Source organism: Passer domesticus, chromosome 10 (genome assembly GCF_036417665.1).
Source record: "Passer domesticus isolate bPasDom1 chromosome 10, bPasDom1.hap1, whole genome shotgun sequence".
Taxonomy (NCBI): Eukaryota; Metazoa; Chordata; class Aves; order Passeriformes; family Passeridae; genus Passer; species Passer domesticus.
In genome coordinates, this window is record NC_087483.1 from 7473985 (window position 1) to 7489282 (window position 15298).

The window sequence follows — 15298 nt, forward strand, 5'->3', positions numbered from 1 at the left end:
GGGACAGCAGGCTGCAGCTGCAGCACCACAGCCCTGAGCATTGAAACCATCCTGAACAGTACAAGGTCACCTGGGCACTCTGGGCTCTGGCCATTTCTAACTCCTGAATGCCAAACCTGCATCCCCAGGTTACAAACTGCTGCTCCAGCACCAGCATGGCTGAGAAGGAACAAACCAGGAGCAGCTCAGTGCCTTCTAAAAGCCTCAGGAGCTCATCTTCTCCTTACCCTGAGGAGTGCTGACCCCCCTGCTCTGCCAGAAGTTCCCCAGACTGCAGCAGAGCTCTCTCCAGACAAAACTCCTCCTTGTCCAAGACCAGCTCCAATGCCTCATGCCAGTAAATGCTACAGCTCAAAAAGGAGATGTGATATCATATTCTCCCATTATATAATCAACTGTTCCCAAATTCTTATTTACTGAACCCTGGTTTTAATGCTTTGGGGTGCTTGACTCATTTGAGCTGGTTTTACAGAGTTCTATTAAAAAATAAAAAAAGGAAACATCAAACAAAAAAACAACAAAAACCTTTGTACAGGAACAAGCTGTCAGAACACTGTACATCTCCACTGCCATTCTAGACACCAAAAAGCATAACAGCATTACTATTATTACTGAATAATTTACCTGTGAAAGTCTTAATACCATTTTTGATGTTTCCATCTATTCAACTTTCATGATTTGCTGGATTCATTTTATCCCCTTACATGGCTCCATAAGAAATAATGCTAAATTACTACCAGAGGACAATTGCTTTTTGTAATGAGCTTGAGTCTAGCCTGGATTGAAATCTAGGAGATTGAGAAAGGCAAGTGGGATGGAACAGATGAGCAAAAGTGAAGCAAGTATTTGGTATTTGTAAAACTCAACACTGTAGAATTGCAGAAATAATCACTCTGCTTTGCTGACTTCAGCAGAGGCTGCATGCAGATAAGCACTGGCCTAGATGCCTGCTTTGGGTGTTCCTGAGGAACCAAAAGGATGTGAAAGCCACTGAAGATCTTGTCAATTTAACAGCTCAAAAACTTCTCCTTCAGTGTAATAAAGCATCAGGCTTGGCTTCAAATATTTACTGAACTTGTGGTTTAAACAGCCTGAAAACAAAGTTAAGCCCACGTGCAGGAGTTTTTAAAGGTGACCTTCACAGGGAGGAGCAGGGCAGGGGGCCCTGAGAATGTCCAGGGTGCACACCTTGACAGGGCTGCACCCCAGTGAGACCCCGCCTGTACAGGGCCAGACACCTGCACCTGACAAAGCTGCTTCCTTCACCAAGCTGCTGTGCATCAGACTCCTCCTCTGGGTTTGACATCCAACTTACAGAGGATGAGGGGCAGCCACAGAGCAAGCTGAGAGCCTCTGCTTTTGGCCCAAACCTGTTTTTTGTGCTGGACCTGCAACTGGGCTGCCAAATTCCTTGAGCTGCTGTATCTGGCTCCTGCTCCAGCCTGTTCCATGTGTGGTGTCCCAAAGCTTTGCCATCAGCTCAGATGTCACCCGTGGCTCAGACCCTTTGGGAGTCCAAGGCAGGTCTTAGATATGCAAGTGGGTTTAATTCACATTTATTGTTAGTTCAGAGGAGGCAATGATGGTGTTTGAAATCAGGAACTGAGGTTCCCAAGCACAGCAGTACCTGGTTAAATCCACAGTGGGTGATGGGAATACGGAACAATGAGGGAAGCACACTCTGCTCCATGGCACTGCCACCCCCTGGGCTGGAGCATGGGGAAGTCAACACAAGCAAGTCAGAAGTCCAACAGACTGCTGTAAACAGCCCTTTATAATTGTCCCTTTTCATTCTGCACTATTTTTGTGCTGCATCTGAGTGAAAAGTTACACTAAACCCCTGCCCACAGATTTATTTACAGCATGCCAAACGAGGAGAAAAAACCTGCTGCTGCAGCAGAGTCTGAAGCTCAAGAGCAGTGACTCAAAATCCTCAATGCAGCTTTTGAAACAGCCTCTCCTGAGGCCAGGGAGTCTCAAAGCTTTGCATTTCTAGGAGGTCCTAACTCAGTCACTGATCTTGCCAAGGAACAGTTCTCAGAGCCACTTCACAAAAGCAATGCCACTGAAACCATGCCACAGACAAGGGATTCAGAAAGACAACCACAAACACTTCTGGAGAGAGAGCAAACACGGAAATTGCAAATTCAATAGATTCTTCATAAACAAATAATTTAACCCAGTCAGATGAACAAAAGGAGCAGCAGTCATTTATACAAGCACATGTCTGAAGCAAATTTTTTTGGTTTGTTTTAAAAAGGGCTGAAATGCCACTCTAAAGTCCAGCTTGCTCTAGTCCAGGCCATGCATGGCCAAGTCCTGGGGCAGCTCTCTGCTGTTGCATCTGCCTATTCACCACCTCAAGGTGGTTCTCCTCTTCCCTTCCCTTCTTCCACCATCTCTTAAAAACAAGCTTCTTTCTCTCTTCACTGCAGCCTAAAAAACCAAGCACACTTCATCTCACTCCACCAATCACTGGTCCTGGGGATTGAAAAAGAAAATTTCCTTCCAGAGACAAAGGCACTTTTTAGCTTATGAAAAAGCTTCCTCTCTCTTAAACTGTCTTCTCTCAAATGAAATATATTTTTATATTTCCTCTCCTGCTTCTCTGTAATCTTGCAGAAGGTGAAAAATCTTGTTTCCACCTAGAAAAACGTGAAAAAGTGAATGCCACCTTTCTTCAGCCACCCCAGCTGTCATGTGCCTGTCATCCCTGCCTGTGCTTCCCACCCAAACACTGCAGCAGCTCCCCACAGGGCTCTGGGTACCTAAAAGGCATCAACTGCTCCAGTTAGCAAGCACAAAACAAGGAGGAAGGCTGGAAAACCATTTCTTTTGTGCTTAAATATAGGAGGGGAAACAAAACAAGAGCAATTGCAGCCTGTTCCTGTCCCAGAGCAAGGCAGCTGGGAAGTGCCAAGCATTCAGAGCACTCCTCTCCCATCCCTCACTTTGTCACTGACTCCTTGACCTCTGTCCCCGTGGTTACTGCAGGACAAGTGGATAATCCTGGGGAAATTGTTCCCTGGGGAATGCTCTGATAGCTCCTTAATGAACTACACCACTGAAGCCATCACCCTCTGGAGACCACTCTGCTCAGTGCATTACAGCTGACACTCAGTGAATATTCAGAAATCAACAGTTTGGGGAGAAGAAGCATGGCTTAATTACAATTACAGAGATCTCTCAGCTCTCCTCACTCACATGCTCACAGTAACAGCTACTGCACCTACACCAAAGATTTGGTTTTGCCAGGGGACATTAAAGAGAGAAAAGTAAAATTTTGCAGATCTTTTCTGAAGCAAAAGCTATTAGAAGACAATGAGCTGTATATTTTTACCAGCCTGGGCATGTATGGAGGAGAAATAAATAAATCACCTCTTTTTACAAAACTGATAAAGCCATTTTATAACGAAGTCAAAATACAACACAATATATCCTTGGAGAAATATTTCCTGAAGCTTATTTTAAGAAAAAACTGAATGTCAGATCTGCACAGAAGATTGTCTTCAGTTTACTCTTTCGAAATACTGGGTCTGAAGTTTTTATCTAGGGCTTATTCAATTTTTAGAGGTGAGGAAGACACACAAAAAGACCAACTCCAAAACAGAATCTGAATAAATCAATAGCTGTATAATGTTATCATAATGCTGAGAAAAACAGCCTGAGCAACAAGAATTAATGGAACATAAAGCATGCAGGTTTCTTTTTTCCCTTCATCCTCGAGGCAGTGACAGTTACTTTATTGTCTGTTTCAAACACTCCTCTACACTAATTACAGATGATGTTGACAGCAGACCATCTATTTTCCTTGAGATGATAGGTGAAAGTTTTGTACTTTCAAAACTCCTCAGGTTGATGCTTAAACATTGAGGTAAATTGGAAAAGTGAAGTCAGGACCCTCTGATTCATTTCTCCAAGAGATGAGTTTGGCATTTGGGTAATTCCAAATGAAGTCATTCCAGTGCCTGAAGACAAGGGCAGAACCAGTGAACCAAAGAGGACAAAATGCTGCCATTTAGTATTAAAACACTAATTAAATAAGCAAGGCTCCTAAGGATCAACTCCAAGTAGCAACAGTTTACTGGAAATGAGTCTTAATTCCTTTTAGATCAGGTAATCTAATAGCACAGACAGATACTTATTAACCTAGGATCTGGAGTTATGGGAGAGAAATTCCTGCAAAAACAGTGCTTTCCTGCAGGGGGGCATGAAAAGCTGTCTGTAAATCTGTAGTTTAAGACTACCTGGATGTTTGCTGCTCCTGGCTCTCCTGAGAGCAATAACACAAAAGTGACAAAAGCCAGCACTTGGAACTACCTCAGGGAAAAACTGAACTGCACATACACCTAACAAACATGGAAAGGCTCCAGGAAACAGCCCAGCTAGCTGAGCCCAGCTGCATCTCTGTGAGAACACAGCTACAAAAAGAAGAAAAAGGACAAACATTCCCTGTGAGCATCCATCATACATTTTTAAACATTGGCTTTAATGCTCACATGCTCAGCCCTCCACAGAGCTGCCCAAGTGTGCTTTGATTATTTTTAAGGTCCATCAATCAGCCACTGATTTATGAACCCATTTCCAGCTGCAGTTAGTTAGAGGCAACTGCAGAAGGAGTCTGACTTTTAGAACCAGCCAGGCATTTAAAATACAGATCCACTTGTGCAGTTCTTAAAATCAATCACCTGAGATGTTTTCAGAGCAAAATGGAAACATTTAGGACAAAGCTGAGGAGTATTAAGGAGAACTAACTGAGCTAGGCAGGTGATAATCCTGGCAAATGAGGTGCATGTTGGGGACTAACAGGAGCCACTAAAGCACTATGGAGTCTGAAATTGAAATTACTGAAGGGTACAAAGCAGAGTAGCAGAGAAACAGCAACAGTGTGAAGTCATATGAGGTATTTAAAAGCTGTGACAAGCTTTAAAAAAAAGCTTTAAAAGTTCCAGTGACATTAAAAAAAACCTGAGAACAGAATGGAATTAAAGCCATCTATTTGCTTTCTGCCTGGGAAACGTTAATTTTGACCATCACACCTAAAAACAGGAGAAAAGGAAGTTCAGACACTCTGAGCAGGGCCCAGAGTAACTGCAGCAGTCTCCAGCTTTGTGAATAAGCTGCTTTAGAGAGGAAAGTATGCAATAAAATGATGCAGAATGTGACAGAATGGAGACTGAAAGGTAAATAAGCTCCTGCTGCTAACTCAGGTTCAGCTACAAAGGAGCAGAAGGAACACAAAAATCACAAAGGAGTAGAAGGAACACAAAGATCAGCCAGAAAGCACTGCAGCAGTGTTCACATAATCCACAGCCTGGAGACCAACCACTACCAGAGATTATCTAAAGGTAATTTAAGAATAATAATCTAATAAAATATATACTCTAATAATAATCTATTCATCTATAACCTAATTAATAATCTAAGGATATGGAGTATTTCAAAAATAAAAAGAAAGTGATTTTAAAAGTGTATAAATAGACAGGCTGGCAGGTTAATGTTTTAAACCTGTTCCAGGGTAAGAGCCCAGCTCTGCTCAGAACCTGATTTCAAAAAGCACCTCATGCAGGAATTCAGAAATAGCACATTCTTTAGCTCCCTCACTCACACACAGGCTGCTCTTCACAGTGGTCCATGGAAACGTGCTCCCAAGCACAAAGAAGGGGAAAAAGATAAAGCTCAGCACTTGGTTACCTGAAGAGAATTCAATCATGGATGAGATGACACCAAGTGCAAAAAAATGCTGGGAAACAAAACTGAGTTAGGTCTTCCCCCCCATTAAGAATCCTCCACACTGCTAAAAATACATTTTATTAGGTAAGTTTTCCAGACAATTTAGCAGACTTTCATTGTTATTTCAGAAAGTTTCTTCATGTTTCTACCCATTTGATACTAAAAAAAATATTAAAAAGGTCACAGCAGTTTATTTTGAAGGATTTTTCACACAGGAGCTCTGCTGTCACCACAGGGTTCAAAATGAGACACAACCAAAAACTTGAGCCTTCTAAAGGCTTAAGCACACAAACCCAAAGCATGCAGCTGGTTTCTGCATGGGGCTTCTTGTGTGTATTCTCTGTTTGAATGGCTTCTCTAATTCCTTTGGAACAGTTTTTGTGGCAGAAGGACATGCCCACTCTCAATTTAATTCTTCAGGAGTAGTTCAGAGTGCTTTACTGGGCAGGTGTGGGTGCTATTCCTCCAGAAAACCAGGCTGACTTCATGTGACTGACAAATTAAACACTGACTTTCAAGTGCATAACGGGCCAAGACTGGATTCCTGCCCACAGAGCTTCTGTGCACATTCTCACTGATCCCCTTGTGGTGATGAAAAGCTGTAAAAAATGAGCTCACAACTGTGGTGCTTCAATGTTCAAAAATTTAAAAATCCAAGGAGATCCAATCTGATTTTTCTCTTTTTGAAGTTAAGCTATTACTTTCTTTTCTCTTGCTGAATCTTTCATTTCAACAATCACAGATAAAGTCCCTGTCTTTTGGGTTTCTTGTCCACTTGTACTAATTTTTAAGCTTAAAACTGTCCCTGAATGAAAATACAGGGACAGGAACAGAACTAGTTAACTCAAATTACTCGGTGCCTTAATTTAACCTGAGGTGAAAACAGAAACACAAAGGGCAAAACAAAAATCACACCAACTGATGAAAAAACAACAGGGAAAGACTGCTTAAGAAAATCCACAAAACAACACACTCATTTTACTTCCAGAAAGTCACATGCTCACCTCAGGAGAGATTTTACAGATGAAGAAAGTCACAAATCTCATTCACAGTGCCAAAGAGCAAACCAAGTATCAGATAAAGGTCATTTTCAATTTGCTTTTTGAAAGAGACAAACACCTGATGTATACCCTTTATCCACCTAATGCTGTTAAAGCTCTGCAAGAAACAATTCTGGCAGCATTCCTGGGAACAGCCAGAGGAAGATAAATGCCCTGCTCAGTGCTCTGCACTGATTTTGTCAGGAATATCAATCCCATGGAAATTACCAGGGTTATGGATTGCTGTTCACAGGAGGCTCTTGTGTTTGCTGCCTGGGTGAAAGCAGCACACCTTACAGAGTGTGGGTTCCCAGGGTCACACCAGCCTCCAAAAGCTTGGATCAGAGCAGGACTTGTGCAGCCACCCCAAAACTCCCAACACTTCTACAATCAGCACTGTACCTGCTCCACTGCTGCCACCACCGCTTGCTGAAAGACAAAAACCTCACCTCAAAAACCTGCTCTGGAGCAAACCACATGAGCAGATTCTTTCCAAAGCCAGGAAAGGGTTTTTAAAGATGTATTTAGTTTGAAGGACACATCCAAAAGGGAACAGTACCTTTAAGGTTCTAGTTGGGGCCCAGCCAGTGCCATCAATTGAGTGTTCTCTCAATAAACTGGAAAAGAAAGACAAACACACATTACACAGAGCAACTTCTGCTTCAACTGCCTTTGTCAGAAACCTCCTCAGAAAACATCAGGAAGCAATTGCAAGATAAGATCTAATTCTTGCACTATTTATATCCAGGTAATGTAATTTTAAACCCCAGGAGTTGGGATGTCTGCCTAAAATTACCTTCTCCACAGTGTCATTACAGAGCTCCCCATCTGAGCTCAACCTCTGTCAAAACACCTGAATTATTTTCCTCCAGCAGCACAAGTCTGACAGAAATGCTTGTGACAGCCTCAACATTGAACCCTTTTTTTATTCCCTGATGCATTTTAGAACATGTTCATCTCTGGTGAAGAGACATCCTTGTAGGATGACCCACCTCTCACCAAAACTGGCACGAACCAATCCAAAAAAGGGTGTTTTGGGGAGGGATATCTAATCAGCAAAGAGAGGATCATCATGTTTTATTGTGTGGAAGGACTTCAGCTTCCTGCAGGTAAATACAAGAAAGTGAGAGATTTTTAGTCTGTCTGCTCTGGAGGGAAAATTTCCTTATTAAAAATATGTATAAAATATACATAATAGATATTAAAAAAAATTTTTATATATGTGTGTGTGTATATTATATATATACTTTTTCTATATAATAGCTATAAATATATATTAATATATATGATGAAATGTATATATTATAAACTATAACTTGACTTTTAATATGACTATGAAGATATAAAATACAGAATTTCCTAGATGCACACATGCAGTATAGATGTCCCATATTGTGGTACAACATATTAAAGCCCACTGAAGATGCTGGCCAATTTGCAAGTGGAAACCATTGAGGTGTTCAGGCATTTCTGGACCTTTTGGATCCAAACCTCAGCAGTTATGAGAGGGAGATTGGGGATCAGAGTACAAGTGATAAATAAGCTGAAGTCTTGCTCAGAACTGAATGAAAACAATGTAAAAAAAATCCTTGAAGCATCATTTCACAATCACACCTTCCTCTGCAAGGAGTCAGCTGAAACAACTCACACAGCAAAGCACAGAAATTCACCACCAGCAGCAGCTTTTGCCTCTGGAATGACAGGGTTAAAGTGAAATTGCCTTAAACTGTAAGGTTTTAGCAATTCCCAGGCTGTCATGTATTAAGCCATTTTTAAATTACATAGATGATTAGACCATACAGGTTATGTAGTTATTTAATGAATATGGCAAGATTATATCCAAGGAAATTCAACCCTTGTTCAGTGCAGAGATCCTAGGAACAGGATGATAACCTGGAGAAGCCCATTCCACCTTAAGTGTGCTGCTCATCTCATTCCTGTGCCTTTCAAAAGACAAAATATGCCATTACCACTTGTGCAGTGTTCAAAATAACATCTTGTGGCTGCAGTTTGTCTCCATTTGACAAAAGCAAAAAAAAGCTTGCTTTTTGTCTGTTCCTTATCAAACTGTGTGGCAGTGCTTCCATTTGCCTCTCCATCCACCTGACTGGGAAATTCCAAGTGAGGGGGAAGTTAACACACCAAATAAAATCAGAAAAACATTCAGTGACAGAGCACCTGAGCATGAGCTAAGCCTCATGGACAGCCCTGCAGCTTCCCAAGGCCTCAGAGCTGTCCTGGCACAGCTCCAGCTGGGACACCACAGCCAGGGCTGAGGGGACACCACAGCCAGGGCTGAGGGGACACCACAGCCAGGGCTGAGGGGACACCACAGCCAGGGCTGAGGGGACACCACAGCCAGGGCTGAGGGGACACCACAGCCAGGGCTGAGGGGACACCACAGCCAGGGCTGAGGGGACACCTGTACCTCAGAGCACTCAGGCAGGGAAGACACACAAGTGTCCCTTTGGCTTCATACTCCTCATCTGCTGATAGGATTTGTTTTAGAGCAGCACCCTCTTCCTTCTACACACTGGGAATGATCACTAAGCCCCTCAACAGAACCTCTCCCCAGATCTAAGGAGACTTCCCAGCCTATAAATCATACATCAGTCTGGGCTCCTATGGGCACCCTGCAAAATCACTGCTTTTGAAATTTCAGTATCCAAAACAGCCCCTGGTGTGACCAGTCAGCTGCTCAGTTTTCATTTCAACAAACATCTTCTCATTCTGTGAGTAACTCCTGCACGGCAGAAAGCTTTGAGGAATTTTATTCTTTTTAAAGACACACAGCCTAAAGAGATCTTTTAAAACCCATCTCCTGAAGTGGGAACTGCATGATTGCAGTAAGTGCAAAACCTTCTGAAACTCCAGCTGACCCAACCTGCAGCTTAAGTGACAACAATTGACTGGAAGGGGAAGATCAGCCTGGAGAAAACCCAATTTTTTCTATCCACATGTGCAGTAGAGCTGATATCCAGTACAGGCCAGACCTAATTAGGACCTGTCATTAATAATATGGCCCAAGGTAACTGCAGCCCATAAAGCACAGAAAAACACCACTTGTCCTGCCCACAAGTGTTACACTTGAGCACAAGTTAACTATTTGAATGTTTTAATCCAGGGCTGATTATCAAACCAGCACACAGCACAGCATGAGGTATGTGGGGGGAAAGCACTGATGAAGATGATTTTCTGCTTTTAAAAATAACTGAAGCTATTTTAATGCAAAGACTCTTGTGGAAGTTGATTGCAGATACTATACATAGAATGCATTCTCTAACAGGCAGAAAGCAATTAAGTTATTTTAGCTTTTCCATAAAATGCCAGACATTTCCAGGGTTGGATATGCTGAAGTATCTGACAATCCAAAGTGTTTCAGAGCAGATGCTGAAAGAATGCCTCCACTTCACCAGAATTATGAATGATGCTCCAAACACCACATTGATCTCTTGTAATTCAAACCATTTCAAGAGATGGAAAAGCTGTGCCTGCCCTGTCCCTGGAAGTGCTCCAGGCCAGGCTGGATGGGCTTTGGAGCAGCCTGCTCCAGGGGAACGTGTCCCTGCCCAAGGCAGGGGGGAATGGGATGAGCTGTAAGATCCCTTCCAAGCTCAACCTTTGTGGAATTTCATGAATGTGAGGCTCTACTGACCCCCAGAAATGCTGTGCTGCAGCTGGAGCTCCAGCTTTGGTTTGTTCCCTGCTTCAAACACCTCACTTGTTCATTCCTCCACCTTCACTCAGAACATTTCAGTTTCTTAATGCTGATGAGCCTGACCTGCCAAGGAAGGGCAATAAAAAACTTCATTTTCACCAGGACTTTCAACACAGCACTAAGATGATTTTTTCATCTAGAGGAAAAATTCAGCTTCTCTTTAAGCACTGATTTGCCACACATGGTAACAAGCATGTTGGATTTTCAGAGCAGCTTTCAATCTCACTTATGGGCTTTGCTTCTGCTTCATCTGCCTTTTCTTCTGTGTGCCATTAACTTGAAAAACGACAGGCAGGCTTCTCACTTCTGTTTCTGTTTGGTTTCTGGCCAATTTCACCATCAGGTATTGAGGATGAAACTGCAAAGTTTCACAAATTCATTTGGAAGAGGAAACATTTACTATCAAGGAAAGCCACCCAGCAAGAGAAGCCTCTCTGGCAAAGCAAAGCTTTCAGGTTTCATATCCTGCCTTATCCTGAGCCCAACCCTGATTTGTGATAATTGGCACGTGTGTCTTATCACTGGATATTAAATATCATAATTAACAAATGGCAAACAAAAAATAATTACTGTCAAATCTAATGAACACTTTTTTCCCTCCTTTTTGAAATAAAAAGAATTTTCAAGCTCTGAACACACTTGGGCATTAAATGGTAAAGCCTCTCTCAGGGCCTGAGGATGATTCAGTTATGAGGGAGGGAAGAAAAAACCCAACTACATTTTGTTCAGGTTGGAGTTTACATTTTATCCCATTTTTTGTTCTACAAGTAGAACAAAATACTAAGTCTGAACCTGAAAAGCCAGGCTCTCCATGGTCCCTGCAGCACAGCAAGAATGAGACTTTGACCAAAAAATACTGTCAGGACATCCAATATTTTACCAAACAGAGAAACCTCCAAGGTTAAAAAACTCCAACAGAATGTTGTTCCTACCTTAGGCAGATTTCTCCTGTCTCTGTAATGTTTGGGTGCCAGATTCTTGTCAAACATTTTACCTTTGGAGGCTGCCAGGAGAGAAAACAAATTACTGTGTTATTCTTTAAGATAAAACCCTGTTGTAACTCATAAAACAGAAAAAGGCAAATATATTTGATCTTCACAGCCTGGGTTTGTATGTTTAGAGCAATGATGCATTATCTACAAGAGTCAAAACAGACTTCTCTGCCCTTTTAGCTTTTCTCAACTCTTCATAAAAACAAGGCTAGTATTAGACTTTTCCTTAGAAAAATATAAATTTTAAGAAAGCCAAGAAAATTTGCTCCTTCAGGGAAAAGAAAACACTAAGTCATTCATTTTCTTCATGCTTAAGACAACAATTTAAACCAAAAAACTTCACCAAGGCTTGTTGAAATCAGGGACTTGTTAGAAAACCAGCAGAGATAACAAATAAATAACAAATAATAAAGAAGTTATTTTAAATACAGACCCTCCTGTTCACAATTGAAGAGAAATGCATCAGCATTGAATTTGAGGCACTAAAATGAAAAGCCACAGGCAAGATCACCAAACTTCTGAATGTCATAGAGGGGTTCTGAAGTACAGATTTTTTCAAGTACAGATTTTTTACAGGCTCCTTTGCTCTAGTTTTGAGAAGTAAATAAAGAGTGGGACATAAAAATGTCAGTAGCTTAGCAACAGCACGTTGTTGAATCCCTGCTCTCCCCATTAGGACCTGCAGCTTTTCAATCAGGCAGATTATTTCTGATGGGAAGTGTCCTGGAATCCATCAGCACACACCAGCACCATGCAGAACTTCAATTAAATCCCAGATTATAAATGTGGAGCCATCTCCCTCCACTTTTCCCAATGATGTTTTCAATCAAGAGGCAAAAGAGCTCCAAGAGCTCTATTTGCATGGCAGCATCAGGTGTTTTATCCCAGCTTGTTCCCAACTTCCCAATTACCCTTTCTAAGAAACTTTTAAAATTAAGACTCCTTGGAAGAGGTAAGAAAATATGCATGACCAAAAAGAGACCTAAAAGAGATGTTCTAGAAGAAAAAAACACTGATCACCATGACAAATCTGGAATTAATAAAGCAGATTTTGCCTTTCCTCCACTTCATTTCTGTGCAATAACTCAAGGGACATCAGTCATTATTGAAAATTAGGTGGCTTACAGAAAACAGTCTCAAACTTTGTGACCTCTAAAACACCTCAGAAGTTTTCTAACAGCACAAGCTTTTCATTAGCTACACTTTCACATTGTTTTGAAAGATGATGTCTAGATCTCAAGCAAGGGAAAGCAGCAGAATTTATTCCATGCCATTAGATAGAGATAAAAGAGTAAATTTCTACCATATGCACCTTCAAACAGGGAATGTATTGATGAGTCAAAAAAAAGATATATGGAAACTCTTTTTAAAAAAATCCCCAAATCCTCACAGTGAATTAACTGGTGTCTCATTTTTTGTACTGTGGAAACAAAAGAATTCCTTTATCCTTTCAAAGTGATTTTCACTGCTAAAAGTTATAAAGTTAGAAACTCCTGACAGCAAGACAAAGGTTTTTCTCTCTCTCCTTTTTCCCTTTTAGACACACAGGAGAACTGCAGCACCACCACAAAATTCATCTTCAGACAAAACCTCACCTTGAAACTTGTTCCAAGTCATTTTTGAACCCTCCCCAGACCAACAGATCCAGAGATTTCCCCAGGATGATGTTTCACCTGAACACCTGTGACACTCTGCACAACAAAGCTCCCAAAATACATTTATGTCCTTGCTCCAACTCCTCCTTCCCCTCAGACCCCACAGGTAGATGCAGCCTCAGCTGGGGGCACAGCACAGACCACATTCACTTCCTTCTCCATTTCCAAGCAGCCACTTCTGCTCTGGGATCCTTCATTTAAAATCAAAGTTTCAGTTCTTGGTAAATTGGCACTCTAAAAGGACAGGTGTACCAACAGATCTTGTAATTTTTTAAATTATGTACTATTTATATATTTAATTTGATCTCTTCACTAGTGAAGAAATTTACCTTGAGAAGGAATGAATGTGGCTCCTGAGAGAAATCTGGAAATGAAGTTATTTGAAATGTTTTCTCCACCAGCTAGTCCCAAAGCTAAACCACTCTGCTAAACCACCCTGCAAGTCTGTAAAAAACACCATTGCCCCAGGAGGCCCTAGTGGGGATACAAGTTCTGGGGGTGAACTACATTTCAGCCCTGAGATATTTCTTGCCACTTTCCAGCAGCAGTTTCTGGAGAACTCCTCAGACTGGCTGGAACTGAACACTACACACGGCAAAGCACTGAGTGCTTTGGCAGCAGGCCACAAGACCAAATCTTCCAAATTGTTCCTCTATGTTTATTTTATGCTCCTCCACTACATCCCAGTTCCACATACCCACTCCTCTGGCCAGTGCAGGTGTGTATCCCAGCCTTGCCTGGCAGGTCTCAGAGCTCTCCTGAAAACAGGGATCACTTGAGTCAGTCCCACTCTGCCTGGCAGGAAACCAACCACAGCCTCAGCAGAATTCCCTCAATATTGGGATTAATACTGCGCATTAATCACCTGACCACAATCCAACATCCAACCTCCTGCATTGTTTCAAAACTTTTTATTATGGTATTGGGTAAGAGGTGCTCAAATTTAAAAATATTTAATTAACACTTGCTGTAGATTTTCCTGCCAGTGCTGAGCAGGGAACCATAACAAACCAGAGACTTTTTAATTATGGGAACTGAGAATCAAAAAAAACTCTGATCAAAACTGAACTTCAGCTCTTCTGTTAATGCACAGCAAACACTTTCCTGCAGCAATGCTCTTTGGGTGAACAACTGGAATACAAAAATCAAAGGAAATAACATGAATACACAGAAGCTATTAAGGGTAACCTCTGTCACAGTATGAAATTCTTTGGTAAAGTTAAGGGGAACTTCAAACATCCCACAACCAAACCCACACAGCTGCAAACACTACCTAGCTGTGACTGCAACTACTACATACAGATAATGCTGAATTGAGGCTCAGCTGGACAGGAACCAAAGACTTTTCCTGAAACTCTTCTCCAGGATCCTCCCTCCTTCCTCGGCCTCTCTGCAAGAACTCTGAACTACCAACACCAAAGGAAGACACCAAAGCAGAAGAATGTGGGGGAAAATGACAGAACTGTCAACCTTTTCCTTTTGGTCCACTCGTTTCATTCTTAGATATATAACTTTTTAATGAGAATAATCATTAAATGCAGGTCTCATGAATAATTAACAGGAGAGAGCAGAACCTCAGCGAGAAGGGAGGACACTCAGGTTTGACTCATCTGCACTTCCCAGAGCTTCTGCCAGACAATTGCAGAGATTTATTTTATTAAGCACAGAAGATCCTTTCTCAGTCTCAATGCCACGTTCTCCCTGAAGTCTTGTTACCTGCAAAGAAAATCTAAAATGACAGCTATGAGACTAATGACAAATACTCACCACCATATTGTAGGCATCAGGAACTTCAGTTTCAAACTGAAACTTGCCCCCTTGGTAATAGCCCTCATCTAGAAAAGGGAAAACAAGGCAAATAGTTAAATAAGAGAAAAACACCAAGACTACAACAACAGCACAGGGTTTCCATCAAACACTTCAGCTGGCTGCACCACCAGCTGCCACCTAATCCAATGAGTGTGTGAGCATCGTGTCTTCCTGCACTCCCACCATTTCTACAGCAGAAATTTGAAGTCACAAGAGCCAACAGTCCCAGAAAATTCCACCATCCTGATCACAGGAGCAGGGATACCCAGCCAGAGGAACCCTGCACTGAACTTCCCACTGTAGGAAGCAAATCCTGGCAGGCAGCACCACATCAGCGACCCTTGGAATGAG

General features: G+C 41.8%; 1 protein-coding gene across 7 annotated transcripts in view; it reads right to left on the reverse strand.

Moving 5' to 3' along the window:
* Window positions 1-15298, reverse strand: part of UBE2F (ubiquitin conjugating enzyme E2 F (putative)) — a 54702-nt gene that overhangs the window by 22729 nt on the left and 16675 nt on the right. For 2 of the 7 annotated variants that reach the window (XM_064433576.1, XM_064433579.1), the window contains exons 5-8: window positions 14906-14973; window positions 11424-11494; window positions 7333-7390; window positions 7176-7202 (exon numbers count right to left, since the gene is read on the reverse strand). In XM_064433576.1, the coding sequence (XP_064289646.1) occupies window positions 7176-7202; window positions 7333-7390; window positions 11424-11494; window positions 14906-14973 (224 nt within the window). Of the gene's footprint in view, window positions 1-2457; window positions 2482-3941; window positions 3969-5521; window positions 5744-5795; window positions 6333-7175; window positions 7203-7332; window positions 7391-11423; window positions 11495-14905; window positions 14974-15298 lie in introns of those variants that run through there. The other 5 variants (XM_064433581.1, XM_064433580.1, XM_064433575.1 and 2 more) reach the window with 5 other exon arrangements.